The following is a 16,200-nucleotide window of genomic DNA, read 5'->3' on the forward strand; positions in this document are numbered from 1 at the left end:
CAGAAATGGGCAAGAAGCAATCAAGCTCCAGAAGCTACAAAGTAAGAACCTCAGTAAGGGTTCCAAAAGTCTGGTCAAGATACTCAAGTTGGATGCTATGACTTTTCTGACGTTTCCGTTCTCTTTGTCCCTCTGCTCAAAACCCACATTCCATGGGGGAACATCTGATTGGCCTAACTTGGGTCACAAACCTCCTATCCAGCTCTGTCCACAGACCCGTCCTAAGGGGAAGAGATTATCTCCCAAAAGGAAAACAGGGTGGTGTTAATAAGAGGAAATGGGTGTGAGGCATTCTAACACAACAAATGCTCACAATTCCTAGCTCTTCCATGGATGTTTAGGAAGACACATAACCTTAGCTACTCTCTGCTGTATTTTCAAAGTCCGTCTTGACTTGGTCTGAAGAGAAAGGTATCTTTTAAAAGCAAACCAGGCATGCTTTAACATTATTATCAGTATCAAACAATATTTATTTGGAAGGAACTCTTTAATTTACTGTCACATGAACATTTCCTGGTATACCAAGTTGCCTTGTGTACAACTTGTCTCCCTCTGTGGTTTGAAGTTCTTTTTTCTTATCATTAAAAATAAAATTCTTGACTTCATATTGATTTAAATTGTTATGGAAATTTTTAATATTTTCTTCCTTTTTTTATTTTGCCACTTCCCCCATTGGTTTTCTTTCATTAAAAACTGGGACCCACGGGCACTTGGGTGGCTCAGTCATTTAGGTGTCCAACTTTGGCTCAGGTCACTGTCTCACGGTTTGCCAGTTTGAGCCCCGCATTGGGCTCTGTGCTGACAGCTCAGAGCCTGGAGCCTGCTTCAGATTCTGTGTCTCCCTCTCTCTCTGCCCCTATGATAATGGCTATCACAATAACAGCACATGTGTCTCTAAAGAGAGATCTTGCTTTAATATGGATTAAATGGGGTTGCTATGTTTTTGGAAAGGAGTCATAAATCACTGCAAATCTATTTCGTTTTTGTTTTGTTTATCTCTGCAATATCCTTTAAGATCAGCATGATGGGACACCCATCTTGAGGGATTGTTGGAAAAGAGAGAAGACTCTCAATGAAAAGTACTATCATTTCAGTTCTTCTAGACTTAGCCCACATATTGGCATAAAATATGTTTTTAATGAGATCGTTTGAGTGAGACCTTTCAGATATGTTCTGTTTGATAAAATTTGTGTCTATTGCAGCTACTATTTTCTTAATCTGTAAAAAAAAAATTCTATTTAACTATCACTTGTATTTTCACTGAATAATCTCATTTTATTTCCCAAGTGAGTTGGTTGCAAGAGTTATTTTGTCCCCATTTGATTCACGTAGAAACTGATTCATCAAAAGATTATGATCTACTCAAGGTCACATAGCTAGTTAATCATAAAATCAGGCCAAGAATCAGGATGTCTTCACTTCTGGGCATATAATTATTTAAGTCAGGGATCTAGGATTGATGCCAGGGGTGCCTGGGTGGCTCAGTCAGTTAAACCTCCAACTCTTGATTTTAGGTCAGGTCATGATCTCACAGTTTCGAAAGTTCAAGCCCCACATTGGGTTCATCACTTATGGTGCGGAGCCTGCTTGGGATTCTCTCTCTCTTCTCCCTCTCTCTGCCTGCCCCCACCCCTTCACACACACACACACTCTCTCTCAAAATAAATAAATAAATGTTAAAAAAAAAAAATAAAGAAAATGGATGCCAGTACTTCACTTGGGGCCTTAGACCCCACTCTTTCAAGGGCCTTACTCTGGCCAGAGAGATGTGACCGCTCAGATGTTCCTCCTCCTCCTAGACCACACCCTGGATCCCAGAACTCTGGAGTTCACTGTCACATCTCCCCAAGCTCATTTGGGTCTGCCATCCCAAGGGCAGACTATGCCTTTGATGGAGGCACCACTAAGCCAGAGTGTCAGCCAAGGGTCAGCCATTTGGGGTATAAGGGGATAGCCAGATCTTGGGCTTATGGGCTGGAGTGTCCACATGAGTGTCCAAGACCCTAGTAATGCAGGATGGAGATGGGGGTGGGAAAGAAGGACTGGGAGCCAAAAGCCAACTCTCCCATGTTGCCCAATTTCTGTGAGGATATCCACAGGGTCCCAGAATTCTGAATTCACACCTGGCTACCAGGGCCTTAGGAAAGCATATTTTTTCTCTGTAGGCAGACAGAGCATATTTTGTTTCACAGTTAGTGAGCTTGATTTATACCTTTTCAATGTTTAGACATCTGATACGTGGCCTCCATTTGTACCCTTGCCCCAGGCCCTGCAAATATGAGTAGTGGGCTTATAGTATGCCAACATATTTTGTTTGGCTAGAAATGCTGTGTTTTGGGACTTTTTTTTTTTACATCTTGAATTAGTTTCCAACATTAACATTTGGGAGATTTCATATAAGAATAGAGATTTAAGGTTTCTCTTTTGAACAAAACACAGAAAATCATGTCAGTCCAGGCCCCCCTACCTATATGGCAGAAAGGGGCCGGAGCCTGTGTAGCAACTGCCTGCTCTAGATGGGGCAGAGCTCTTGGCATTTGCTACAGTTCCCACCTACATCCCTTCCATCAGCCTGGTGACCTCTCTGGCCCCTGGGGGCATTTGAGTTTGTCACCTCTGATTTAAGTCCTTCATTAGATATGTCTTTTCTATGGAAAGCCACCATGCTGACACATTTAATGCATTTTTGGCCTCTTCTCTCCAACTTCCCTCAGAGAGAACGGTTTTACTTTTTCATGAGCTAAGTGTAATTCCCTAAACTTCTGTATGGATAAATGCATATAATTTTGGCATCTTATTCCCTGACTTCTGAATCTTAGGGAATCGTTAAAACAACAGCTAGGAATGTTAAGAGAGCAATCTCTCGGCAGGGATCCCCCTTTCAGCAAGCCCTGCGAACTGGAAACCAAACGGAATGGATTTTCTCACTTGGACCCTGGCGAGGGAGGGAGATTTCTGATAACTGACAAAGAGCTTTTGTTCAGGTTTGCGTTGGATAAATCAGCTTGCCCCATTTCGTGGCCCCTTACTTTTTCCAGGTTCGTCTTCCCTTTCTGCCCCAGAAGGGCCCCTGCCCTTCCTGTCCCGTGCACCAGGGCCACAGGCCTGGGTGCCTTCGGGTCTCCAGCACGCTGCCTCTCCTCCACCCCGCCTCTCAGTCTGGAAAACAGCTTTGCAAGTTAACCTCCAGGGGCATTCACTGGTTTTCCAGCGGGGTCCCCAGCCCCACAGGCTGCCAAAATAGGCTCTTTACACTCCATAGATGGGAGAGAAAAATCTGCTTGTTCGGTTGCAACTGTCAAGCAAAGGACGTGCTGAGCTCAGATAGAAATAGCAGCAGGGTCAGGGCAGGGCAAGGCCCCAGCATTTCATTAGCTCAGCCCGCTCAGGGTGATTAAATGCACACAGTGGCCCATGAATGGGGCCATGGAGGGCAGCCACACAGCGCAGCACAGAAAAATCATTCTTTGGCTGCTGTCAGCTGGCTGAATGGGACTTAATTATTGGGATAATGAGAACTGATTTTCATTGTTTTAATTTTGGGGAAGGGGTGAGAAAAGAAGGGACTTTTTCCCTCATCTGGGTGAAAGGATGCTAAACTATGGCCTCCACCAAGGCCCCACATCCTCCAGGCTGCTGTTGGCTAAGCCTCCCGGGTTTGCTGTTTTCTATGGATGCAGTAAGAAAGGGTGTTAGGCTTGTGTTCTGTGTCCGTGTTTCCTTTAGGCCCTGTAATCCTGGCAGGATGTGTCTTCCTAGGAGCATGTCTGTGCTGGCATCTGTCCCCAGCAGCTGTCTCAAACTTAACAAGGACGGAGAGAATCCACCGGACAGATCTATCTGTTCCCAGCCCCTTCCAAGTGCTTCCAGGTCATGAGTGAATCCCATCTTGTTCCTTCTTTTGTTTTGTTTTAAATACAAGACCTAGTGAATTAAAACAATCTGCTCAGGTCAAACATAGACAAAGAATTCTGAGTTCCTAGCACTCATTTTGAAGCTCAAGATCTAGGTGCTGTGGAAATACATAAGGACACATCCCCCCTGCAAGAAAGTCAGCTGGGGAGACCCAGAACGATTAGAGAAATGCACAAGGGGGCCCTAACTGAAGGCAAAACTGGCTAACCAGAAGACGAAAGAGAGACTTGGAGTTTGCATTTTGGAGTGGTGAGGGAAGATTGATGAAGCCAATGGAAGCTTGCAAGGGCTCCAAGTTTGAATACAATTTCAACCAGAGCAAAGAGTGGAACTGGACGGTGTGTTTGAGAGGAGGAAACAGACAGACGTTACTGGAATGAAGAATCCACGTGAGGAGTATGGCCAGATGGTGCAGAGCTGCGAAAGCCAGAGCATGCGTTTTTTCTTCCTAAGTCCATCTTTGTCCATAAGAAGTGCTTGTTGTCACTTTCATTTTGTTTTTACTCTTATCCCTGCCCCCTGCTCCCTCCTGCCCAGCACTTTAAAGAGAAAAGACAGAAAGGCAGAGGGTCTGCCCTTCTTCTTGGAGCGCAGAGAAGGAAACTCCCTTTGGTTTTTTTTTTTTTTTTTCAGGGCTTTTAGGTTTAGGTTTAAGACCTTTGCCGGCTCCTTCTCAAGGACTGCCCAGGCCACCTCCTCCCACAGACCCTCACCCTTCCCAATTTAGTGTAGCCTCTTCTTTTCTTGCAGACTTTGAAAGGACCTGGGTTCAGTTCTTCAAATCTGGCAACTAGGTTCTTTGTACCAAGGAATAAATGGCTAAGGGGGACTGGCTGTGATAGGTTAATGGCCTACCTGGCCCCTTTCCCAGGAGAAATGCCATAGTCCTTCCCAGAAGCCACATCCTATATGCACAGCCTTGATAGAACATATCTTCCCGTCAGAATCAATTAATCATGCCTGTCAACACTGGGAATGGCCTCTCTGGCTGAAACAGTGGCTACGACCCTCATGCTTGAAGAATCCTTTGCCTTGGAAACCCATGTATGTCAGAGGGGAAAGTGGAGTCCGGGTGGCATGCAGTGTTTGTAGGGTATGTTTTCGCATCTCTGGAACCTATTCTTGTGCTTTTATGTCATCCAACTAACTTTGCTCATCACAAAGCTATATTGTCAGCGCAAACCTTTGCGGCCTTGCTTGGACCTAACACCATTCATTTCAGAAAGAGAGAGCTGGAAGAGTGGAATTTGTAATAAAAGCTCTTAGTATTTATACGTTTTGTCTGAGATCTTCAGGCACTTAAAAATGATTTGAAGTGGCCACTCTCCAACATGTCTTTTCTTTTCCAATCTGTTTTCCTCTTGGCAGCCTGTAGCATCTTTCTCGAAAACATACCAAATCCTGACTCTTCCTTTACTGAGACCTCCATTGGTTCTCTATTGTCTACAGAAATAGTCCCCACACTTTTTTGATGGAACCCTCTAAAATTAAATGAATCTTGAATATGTACACCCAATGTATATTTATTTTTACATTATACACATGTATTTCTTTACTAATACATCATGTATTATAAAACATGCACACAATTAAATTTTAGAAGGCTGAAATAAAGTTGAAATAAGCAATAGCCTAAAATATCTTGCTAATCATGATGGCTTCATTGTACTGTCATTAGCCAGTACCACAAAACGTGATCAATGTGTCAGGCAAAGTTCATCATAAGTGATAGAGGATGTAAATCCATACGCCTGATAGTTCTCTTGGAATTTTCTAATTGAGGTTGGCTCTCTTTCCTGTTGCATCTGAACATTTGGTCATTCTTTTCAGCTAGAATATGACTGAAGACAACTCGTTCGAAGGGAAGTATAAATGCTACTCTTATTATTTACCTATGCTTATACTATCTTTGATCTGTTGTTTCTTTGCAGGAATATTTTTAGTCCCCTTGTCCATTTTGTATATATTAGGATGAACTAGATAATATCCATAATTCATAACATATAAACTGTAGTGGCTTATATTTTGTTAAAAGCCTGGAGAAGAATGAGGACTGAGGACACCACTGTTGAGCTCTCTGTACTGTGCAATGCCTAATCTTACCATAGGATGCTTTATCTCATGAACCATCCATGACCAGTAGCCATAGCCATGGATGGAATGTCAACGTATATATTAAATGTTATAAAGCCGAATTTCTTATTTCTTAGATAAAAATAAAGTTAAAATTCTGATAATTTCTGCCTGAATCCTAATGGATTGTCTTGTGTAACTCTGGGGTGTGCATCCCATTTGGAAACCAAAAGTCTACAGGATTAATTTCAAACACAATAGCATTGATGGAAAGGGCCTTTCTCGGTCTAACCTCAGTCCATCTTCCCAGCCTCATCTCCCATTGTTCTCTGTCATGTACTATTGAGACTTTCCTTGCTTCTTAAACATGAAATATACCTTCATAACTCCATTCCTTTGTACTTACTTTTATAGCCAACCAAATGCCTTTCTCCTGTTCTCTGCTTGGCTAACTCCTCCTCAACTTTGAGGACCCAAGTTAAATCTTTAAAAGACCTGATACCCTTAGACCAGAGGTCAGCAAATTTTTTCTATAAAAGGCCAGATAGAAAATATTTTAAGTTTTGCTGTTTCTGTCACAGCTACTCAATTTTGCTATTGTAGTACAAAAGTAGCCATAGACAATACATATGGAAACAAATGTGGCTGTGTTCCAACAAAACTGTCTTTATAAAAATAGGTGGTGGACTGCATTTGGCCCTAGAGCTGTAGTTTACCAACCCCTGCCCTCAAAAGCTTGTCCTACGTGTAGCTTTTTTCCCCATGATTGTCTGTTTTAAAAGCACATCTCCCTCAAAGGACTAAATCCCTTGCAAGTCAAAGACTTATTCCTATTCCCTAGAAGCTAGAAGTCTGAGACCTAGAAACCACCAGTAAAGGCATATTATTGATTATCAAGAATTACCATGATATTCTTGGTGGAAAAATGGAGAAAAATTCTTCCATTGGATACAAGATTGAATGGCTTACTTCTATGTCTTATCTTAAGTAAAAGATTATATAAAAATCCTAATTAATGAGATTAAAGGATTTGGCTTGCATTAAAACTAGGCTTTCTATCAGGGCAATCAGTGTCCTGCTCACCTGACCACCCACATTCATGTTCTTATCACATTGTTTTTGCCCACAGCTTCAATAGAATCTGGAGAATCACTATATTTTCAACCACACAGCCACTGGTAAGGCCAAAACCTCCGTGTATTTATATGTTGTTTTATGGTTTACAAAACAAGTGGCATAATTCCCATTTTGTAGATGAGGAAACTGGGGAATGTTAAATAACTTACCCAAAGAATGATATAGCTGGGACTTTGACCCTGGTGTTCTGATTCCAACCTAGACTCTTTCATTATACCAGGCAGCTCCTTAAGTAGTTACAACAAAATAGCACAGTGCAAAATTAGTTCAAAGAAGAAACTGATCCCATCTGAAATCCCAAAGAGAACTTGGGACATTGTATATGAGAATTTCAATGGTAGTTTGTAGAGTTGGCCCAATAGAAATATAGACGTCTTGCTAACTTTGCACAAGATACATAAATCTCACAATCAATTTAACTACTTTCATTTATCTTGGAAACACAAAAATTTAGACTATAACTTGGCTTGAATGAAGAGATTCACACCAAGCCTGCAATTCTGCTGCTCTTGTAAAGTGTTTCACGAACCCCGATGTGAAGACCTTACTATTTTGTTTGACTGTGAAGGTAGTCTGTACATACTTGCCACTAGTGGAAGGTTAATACTGACTCAGAAGCAAGAGGACCACTGACTGAATCACCACCACTTACTATAGTCCTCTGCTCTGTATTCCTTGGAAACTTCTTGCCTCAGTTTGGGCTTGACCCAACCCACTTAGAGGGAGAGAGAGCAATTTTACAGCCCTGCATGGAATGACTCCAAGCCAATCGTATCTATTTCCAAATGATCTGACGCAGCAAGTGGATCATATTTCCTTTGGAGGCTTGGCTGAGGACAGTTGGGTTGGTGACATTGAGCCAGAGTGAATAAAATAAGGCTGTGAAGAAAAATCTGAAATGGTCTCTAAGGAGATAGGACTAATGAAATGCTCAGGTCAGGAGTGAGGTGCTTTCTGGAGAGACTGAAAAAAAAAAAAGAAAGAAAGGAGGACAAGGTGACCATGTGTGAAATTCAAACGAATCAACGGTGATTTGAGAAAGCCAGGCAGATTGGCACATGCCCAGTACCTTTCTGAGATCAGGCACTAAGCCTAAAATAATTCACAAAATCTACCTCTCATTTTTATTCTTACCTTTATTTAGATTTTTTTATTGAAAATTTTTATGGTTGGTTCCCTGTCCACTTTCTCCCTATCCTGCCAAATGTATTTGCCAAAGACCAACAGACCCCTATGTTCAATTATTCTGGCCTTAGGGAATAATGTTTAAGGAGTTCCAAGAACAGGATGTGGGAACAGCAGAGAAGTTAGGTTTCATTAAAGGTCCTTGGAAAGAAGCAAGTACCCTAGGTTGCTAAGATAGAAATGGAGCTAGTTCTTAACAGATCCTGTGAAAGGATAAGCTGAGCCCTAGAACCAACTCTCAATCAGGGGAGTTTCTGTTCTCATGGATACAGGCAGATCTTCTGAGTGCCATGGGCATGCATTTGCTTCATTGTTCCCTGCTTTGATTGTGCAAAAATATTTTCAAAGCAAAGGCATAGTGACAAAGTTGGGCTCTTTGAGGCTGTTCCTTGAGCAAGAGGAAGTGTGTACCTTTGGCTGTCCACTTGGCAATGATATCTTCATACTACTTCTTTCCACCCAACTATTTTGGCCACTGGAGTTATTTTAGCAGAAAACAGTCTAAGAAGGACACCAGTCACTTCCCTTTTCTTCATGTTCTTCATATCAACTCACCTGGCATGTTTCAGGCATCTGCTGTGTGCCAGGCCTTTTTTTCAGAATGGAACAAGATTGTCCTTGCCCTCTTGCCTTAACAGTCTACCCGGAGAGACCATCAAGTAGTCTAGGTACCTGGGGCAGAAATAGTCTGAGAAACACGATGGAGACTCAGGGGAAGGAGCCCTTGTAAAGCAGCTTCACCAAAGAGCGGACGTGAGAAAGGGGAGAGGGCATGACTATAAAGGGAACTCTGTCCATCACTCATTCTTCCACACATTGATTCCCCATTTATTACCTGCTTATTATCTGCCAGGAACAAGGGGCTGGGAATTCAAAGATGAATAGGACACGAGGCATGGGTTAGAGGGGGGGGGGGGAATAAAAGTGGAGCGGAGCTGAAAAACAGATTGGGCCAGATTGGCAAGGGCCTTGCGTGCCACGCTGAGTCTGAACCTTGTTCTGTACACAATGAGGAGCCTTTGAAGGTCTTTGTGTGGGTGGTGGCACAGATTTCCACCCCACCCCATTATTTCCAACCTCAGGCCCTGATTTGTTTGTCTCATAGCACTTACTACAATTTAGAAGTATTTTATTCACTTGTCTGGTTTCTGCTTGTTTCCTGTCTGGCTCCCCAACTGGGACATGTGTCCCATGAGGACAGAGATCCTACTGGTCATACTTACCATTGTATGCCCGGTCCTGGGCACAATTTACCAAATATCAGAAATATTTACCAAATCAGATCTGTATTCAGAGGATTGTCTCCTATTTGTAGAGTGGAGGGCATCTGAGGCTGGGTGATCCTGTAAGGATTGTAGTGACAAAGAGATGCTGGGAACCTAATCTGGGGCACTGATGGCATAGATGGAAGGGGTAAAGATTTAAAGGACTCATCAGAGTTAACACTGACAGACCTGGATGAGGGAGAGGGAAGGGTCAGAGGGGCCTCTAAGGTTTCCATTGGGATGTCTGAGTGGCTGGTGATACCATTGAGAGAGAAAGGATAGGGGAGGAACCCGAGGAGGGGCTTGTCATGGGAAGCAGGAGGGCGTAGATAATGAGATCAGTTTTGGACATGTGCGATTTGAGACAACTGTAGAATGTCCAACTGGAGATGTTGCAGTCAAAAATATATGTGAGCAATTCAGGAGATGGCTGGGGCTGAGGTCACAGGTTTTTGGTAATAAATGAAGTCAGCAAAGAGTAAGGTCACTCAAGGAGAACAGAGTTCGAAGAGACAACAGAAGTCCAAACCTGGAGGAAACACAATTTAATGGGAGAATATGAAAAAGAAGCCATGGGAAAGACAGAAGGGGAGGTCCAAGAAGTAGGAGGAGAAGAGAGGGGGACTTCTGGCCACTGTTGAGAAAGACCAGCCCCATCTAGGTCAGAGCAATGAAAATGGGAGCTGCCATCCTGGGTGACTAATATTGCCCCTTCCTTACCATGTCAGTGGTAAAGGGAAGCTCTTAGAAATTCTGGGTCACTGAGAACAGAAACACATCTGTGCAGTTTACCAGGATTTTCACCATCTAAGAGACCCTGGGGGTGGGGCCAGATTTAGTCATGTGCTGAGTGGTGTGCCTATTTGAGAATGTTATCAGCTTGGAAACATTTTTTGAGTGGGCAGCCACAACTCAAACACTGGCAAACCCTTCCTCTTATCACCTCCTACCAAAAATGGCTCATAAGGACTAGGCAGTTGCTTAACAAATGGCCCCCACTGTGTGTCTGGGTTCAGGTTCCAGCAGGGTTATTGCAAATGGCAGCTGGTTCCAGATTTCTCAAGGAAGAGGCTTTCCTCTGGGAGCTGGTTCACATGTTAGTGCTGATCTTAACCTTCCCTCAATCCTAACCTCTTTTTCTTAGCATTCCCTGACACATCCAAAACTGTTTCTACAGACACCTCATTTTCCCTTCTTTCATGCCACCTATGTACTACTACCTTCTACTTCCTGCCCTCTAGCACAAACCAGTGATTTCCACACTTATTTTAGGCTCTGAAAATGTTGCAGAAATGAAATGAGAATGTAAAGAGAAGCCCAGGACACAAAACAGACCAAAGAGGATATGCTCTAGCTAAAGGGAAGAATGTAGGGGTCTAGCAATCCTGTCACTCAGAGTCCCAGCATTCCAGGGGATCTGCGGTGAGTCTCTGATGCAGGAGAATCCACACTGATCTGGAAGTCTTCCCAGGTCTCTTTTGTCTTCCCATGTCTTCCCAGGTCTCTGTTGTATTTGGGTCTGGAGAGAGCGTCTGCAGGTCATGAGTCACTCTCTTTTCCTGGGCATTTTCCCTTCCAGGGAAAGAACAGGCCAGGCTGGTGCAGAGTGTTGGAACACCACTACACAGAACATGCTCCCACCATTCCCACCTTGGTCTCTACCAGAGCTGCATGGCCCAGGTTCTTGGGCCTTCTCTATGAATGGAGTCATTTAATCTATGTGGGTTGACCACAGATTCACTGGAAAAGGCTGCTTGGAAAGAGGACTCACAGACATGGCTGTCCCACTGTAAGCAAGACCCCAGCGATCCTGTCTTTGAGAGGCAGAAGGAGGAAAAGGAGATTTGTAAAGTCAGCATCATGTCCTCAAATTCTCTCTCTCTGTCTCTCTCTTTGTCAATTGCTCTATCTCCCACCTTCTTTTGGGTTTGGTGCTGGGTGAATCCTGTCAGTCCCCCAGCCAGGGACCGCCTGTTCTCCCCTCTGGGGCACGCACCCTGCTGCCCAACCCAGCCCGGCCCAGCCCTGCTGCATACTTCCACTCAGATCGTGCGTCACAGCTATTCATCTTGTTTAGTGCTGGGCTTGGCTGCAGATGCTGTAAATATGGTAATTTTAGACTCCCTGATTGGAAAGCGTTGTGGGTCAGGGAGGAGAGCAATTTGGTTTACTCTTGGAGAGCGGGTTCCAAGCTGGCTCTGCCACTCTCTGTGCACCCCTCTTCACCAAGCTGTGGCCCATCAGGGCCCCCCCACCTTTGTGTTCAGTCCCGATTTCTCTGAGCCTAGAGAGGAGTAGGATAGATCGGATGTATCTGGGCCCTTGGCCTGGAGAATTGCGGGTTAGCACTGAGAGCATGGAGGCTGAGGGGCCAGAGTGAGGCCAGTGACTCATGGGGTGGGGGTCCTGACCCTGGCAAGACAATGCCGAGGGCGGGCTGCCTGGAGATTAGACCCCCACCCAGGGCCGTGTGTTCGGGGGCACACTGAGGATGAAGTGGGGGCTTCCAGAGGCCCCTGACCCCTCCTGAGCTCTCTCCCTTTTCCGTTCTTTCCCTCCTGACCTCCCCCTGTGGGGGGCTGTCACTCCCAAGGGCCTTAGGCAGCAGCTCCCAGGGTTGTCAGCTAATCCCTCCTCCCATCCCTTCGGGGCTTAAAGGCACAATTTGCATTTGATTACAGGACCCCTGAACTGGGTTGGAGATTCAAATCCCTAGGGCGAGACTTGAGGCTGACAATTTCCAGCACCACAAATCAGTGGGAGCTGAGAGTCTTGAGCCCAGGGCCATGTCAGGTTCTGCAAAAGCCACTAGATATGCTTCCAGCTGTCTGTTCGCCCTCCTCAGCAGGACAATCCTAATTCCAAGGCTCTGAGTTGGACTTGGAAAGGTCTTGGTTTTTGTGTCTCTGTCTATAAGTCATAGAATGTTTGAACCCAGGAGCCTGCTCAGATTTCTTTGAGTCTAACCTGATGAGAAGTGATTTGTGCCAAATCACAGGGCCAGGTAACCACAGGATTGTTAGCTCACATCTGGTGCTTAGGCCAGGCGCTGGATGTACTTGTATAGAAGGTTCTAGAAGAAAGAAAAAAAAGTCTGCTAGGTATTTCTTTGTTACTGATTCCTGGGGGGACACCATGGCACAATCCTTGTGCTATCGCATGATGTTTGGTCACCTCCAGCGACAGGAAACTTGCCTCTATAAGTCAGTCTATGAAAACACTGGTCCGCTCTGTTGTGTCATAGTTCTTTACTGCTGCAAGCTGTTTGTGCTAAAAATGTCTTGTAGCCAAACTGCACCGTTTTGGACTGATTTTGGTTATGGTTTAAAGAAGCTCAGGCATCAAGCATCCCCAACAAGATGATCTTACTGCTCTCCATCCTATAGAATAAATCAGAATCACAGCTAAAATAGTCTTCCCTAGAGAGGTATGGCTTGGTCTACTTTGAAAAAAAGATGGGCCTTGTGTTTAAACACCATTTTGCCTGTTGAAATGCAAATGGTTGGAGTACTTGGAAACCGTTTGTTTTTTAGTGGATTCACAATTCCCCCCTGAAAAAAAAAAAAGAAAAAAAAACTGTTCTACAGAATTTACTAAGCACACTCTTCCTTCACATGCAGCATGGGATTTTATATCAGCCATCCCTGGTGGGTCAGAAGTCTGAAAGGTTTGCTGTACCCAATCCATCAACCCCAGCAGTGATCTGTTTTCTAGAGATGCAAGGGTGGGAGGGTGGGGGTTGGTACAGGCTTTCTGGGGAGATTTGAAAATAACAGCACATTGGTGAGGGAAGGAGTTGCTTCCAAAATTTTCAAAAATAGTTAAGGAGGAAGTATTTATAACCATGAGTATTGGCCAGTAGAGAACACTGACAATCTGGTGGAGGCTGAGGAAAGAGAGGCAGGAGAGCATGGAGGTGGCTCAAGACCGGAGTTTAAAATTGTCTTTATAAAATTCCCGTTATCTCCCAGGCAATCATTTTTGACAGCATCCCCCACCACCCGCCAGACCTGGTAAAGAAACCTTCACAGGGCTCCCCACCCATCCCCTGGGTTCAAATCACAGCTCTGTCATTCACTACATAGACGATGATTTCAGGCAAGTGAACATCCTCTGAACCTTACTGTCCTCCATGAAATGGAACTAATGGGAACACTCGCTGGTTTGTTATGAAGATGAATCCAGGTGGGAGAAGTCCCCTACGCATGGCCTCGGCACAAGTCTGCTATCTCCCCTCCACTTCCATGCCATCCTGTGCTCCACCCCAGATTACTGGCCCCAGATTACTGGTCCTGCCTGTCACTTCTCTGCTTCTGCTCCCCTGCCAACAAATTAAATACTCTGCCAGGCTCTGCCCCGGTAGTCAGCACCCCCATGCCCTGGCTCCAGGGGACCTTCCCAGGCACATGCCTTATCCCTCATATGTATGAGGCCAAAGGAGCACACTTACCACCTGGCAGAGTGCTTAGAGAGTACCTGGCATGTGGTAAGCACTCAGTTCTTACTATGATTCTATAATCTGTCTTTTGCTTAGGCCACTTCTCCCCTCCCTCTCATTCTGGCTGGACTCCAATGCCCCCAGCCACCACCACCTTCATAAGACGTACCTGCCTCTGGTCTCCTGTAACGGTCTGATGTGAGCCACATTCATATACCTGATGCACTTAACAATATTTATGTCCCAGGTTTATCTCTTTTTCCAGAAGGAAAACACGTCCAGGTCAAGGGCTTTCTCTCACACTTATTTATAAGCCCTCAGCACCTAGCACAGTGTAGTGTACACAGTAAGTTCTTATACTAGACTGTGATGGTCTTAACAATGATAATGGCTCTACTTTATTAAGCGAATGTGCAGGTTACTGGGGACTTCTCCCACCTGGATTCATCTTCGTAACAAACCAGCGAGTGTTCCCATTAGTTCCATTTCATGGAGGACAGTAAGGTTCAGAGGATGTTCACTTGCCCAAAATCATTGTCTATGTAGTGAATGACAGAGCTGTGATTTGAACCTAGGTTGGTCCATTCTAGAACTTGAACTTGAACTTCTACAGGCTCCCTTATACTCTCATGAAGACAGGGACTGCGTCTTTCCCTAAGACAAGGTTGCAAATTGGCAACCAGAGGACCAAATCTGGCCCACAGATGTGTTTTGTTTGGCCCACATAGTGTTTTTTAAAAATCGGGAGATTTTACATCATCATCTACATTTCTGGCTCCACTGGAAAACCTGGGAGATCTGGTCACCCTGAATACTAGCATGACAAGGCTGAGAATCAGCCGTGCCCTCCTTTCTCTCTGGCCCTTCCAGGCATTGCCTGCCTCAACTTTTCAGTTCAGTGTTTCTCCCCCAGGGTGGTGGCATGAGATGAAGGTCCATTCTTGGTTACGTACGACTGTCCCAGATAGTGTAGGATGTTTAGCAATCCTGGCCCTCACCCACTAAATCAGTAGCACTTTCCTCCAATCATCTGGATGATCCTAATCACCCCCAAATGTTTCCAAAGCCCCTGGTGTAAGGCACTTGCAGATCACCCCTTGTATCACCAGTGATGGCACACAGTAGGACCTCAGGTAAATAGATTAAACAGACTTACAATGAAATATCCACACTGAATCCTTCCCCATATCAAAGGTTCCCATGAAAACAGAGGCAGAAAAACGGAATAATCATAGCATTTAAAAAATAAATTATCTGAAGATAATTTAACACATTCCTCTAAACACCTGTCCAACAATGGGGAAAAAAATTAGTAATAACACATTTCCATTGAGGCATTTCCATTCTGCATGCCTCAGCTCCTGCTGTAATGTTAATTGGTTATGGTTTTCTTCTAGGCCTTACATGTAACGAGAGTTACTGTACAGCTGTCAACCAGACCCCACCCGGGAAAGTCTCCATTTAAAGGGAAAAGAACTGAATCACCCACAGCTTTTACAGAGAGGTGTTAATAATATTTTTGCTTTCCATTCTAATTATAAAAATACTGCGTGCTTACAGTAGACATTTCAGAATATAGTAAAATACTAAAAGTAAAAATCACTCATAATTTCATTGCCTGAAGATAATCATTGTTTATATTTTTGTATATTTCCCTCCAGTCTTTTTTTTTCCATATGCACGTGTAATTTGTGTTTATTGTTGCCAGTTTTATTTGGCTTTTAGCAAAATTGAGACATGCCGTTTACAGTTTTCCTTGCCATCTCATGGCTGTACCCATTATCAGTTTAATCAATCCCCATTTGTTGGATAAAGAGTTGCTTCTCAGTTTTTATAGTAAATAATATAGCAATCAGCTTCCTTGTTCCTAAGTTCTAATTATTTCTATAGAAACTGTGATAGAGCCATCAGCACAAGAAGAAATCATCCCCTCTACAGGAAGATGGTGTTGGCTCTGGATCTAGAGAAGATGGGTGGAGTAAAGGGGAGACTGAGGTCTGGTAAGGAATGCCCAGGCAGGGAGGAGCCCGTGTTATTGAACTTGAACCTCATCCTGCAGCTGCAGGCCGGCCATCTGCCCAGAGTGACGGGAGGGGCCGTGGGGTTGGGGACTAGGATTCTAACCTCTCACCGCAGGAAGCAAACAAGGGCTTAACCGAAGGATGAAAATGGTTTGGCAACACTGAG

The 16,200-nt window shown here is 44.3% G+C and overlaps 1 protein-coding gene across 2 annotated transcripts in view; it reads left to right on the forward strand.

Annotated features, from left to right (window-relative positions):
* The window catches only part of RAD51B (RAD51 paralog B), a 646,020-nt gene extending 630,152 nt beyond the window's left edge, over nt 1-15,868 (forward strand). For both annotated transcript variants that reach the window (XM_043554364.1, XM_043554363.1), the window contains exon 11: nt 15,411-15,868. In XM_043554364.1, the coding sequence (XP_043410299.1) occupies nt 15,411-15,478 (68 nt within the window). In that variant the 3' untranslated portion in view covers nt 15,479-15,868. The remainder of the gene's footprint in view (nt 1-15,410) is intronic.
* Nucleotides 15,869-16,200: the final 332 nt, after the last annotated feature.

Source organism: Prionailurus bengalensis, chromosome B3 (genome assembly GCF_016509475.1).
Source record: "Prionailurus bengalensis isolate Pbe53 chromosome B3, Fcat_Pben_1.1_paternal_pri, whole genome shotgun sequence".
NCBI classification, from domain to species: domain Eukaryota; kingdom Metazoa; phylum Chordata; class Mammalia; order Carnivora; family Felidae; genus Prionailurus; species Prionailurus bengalensis.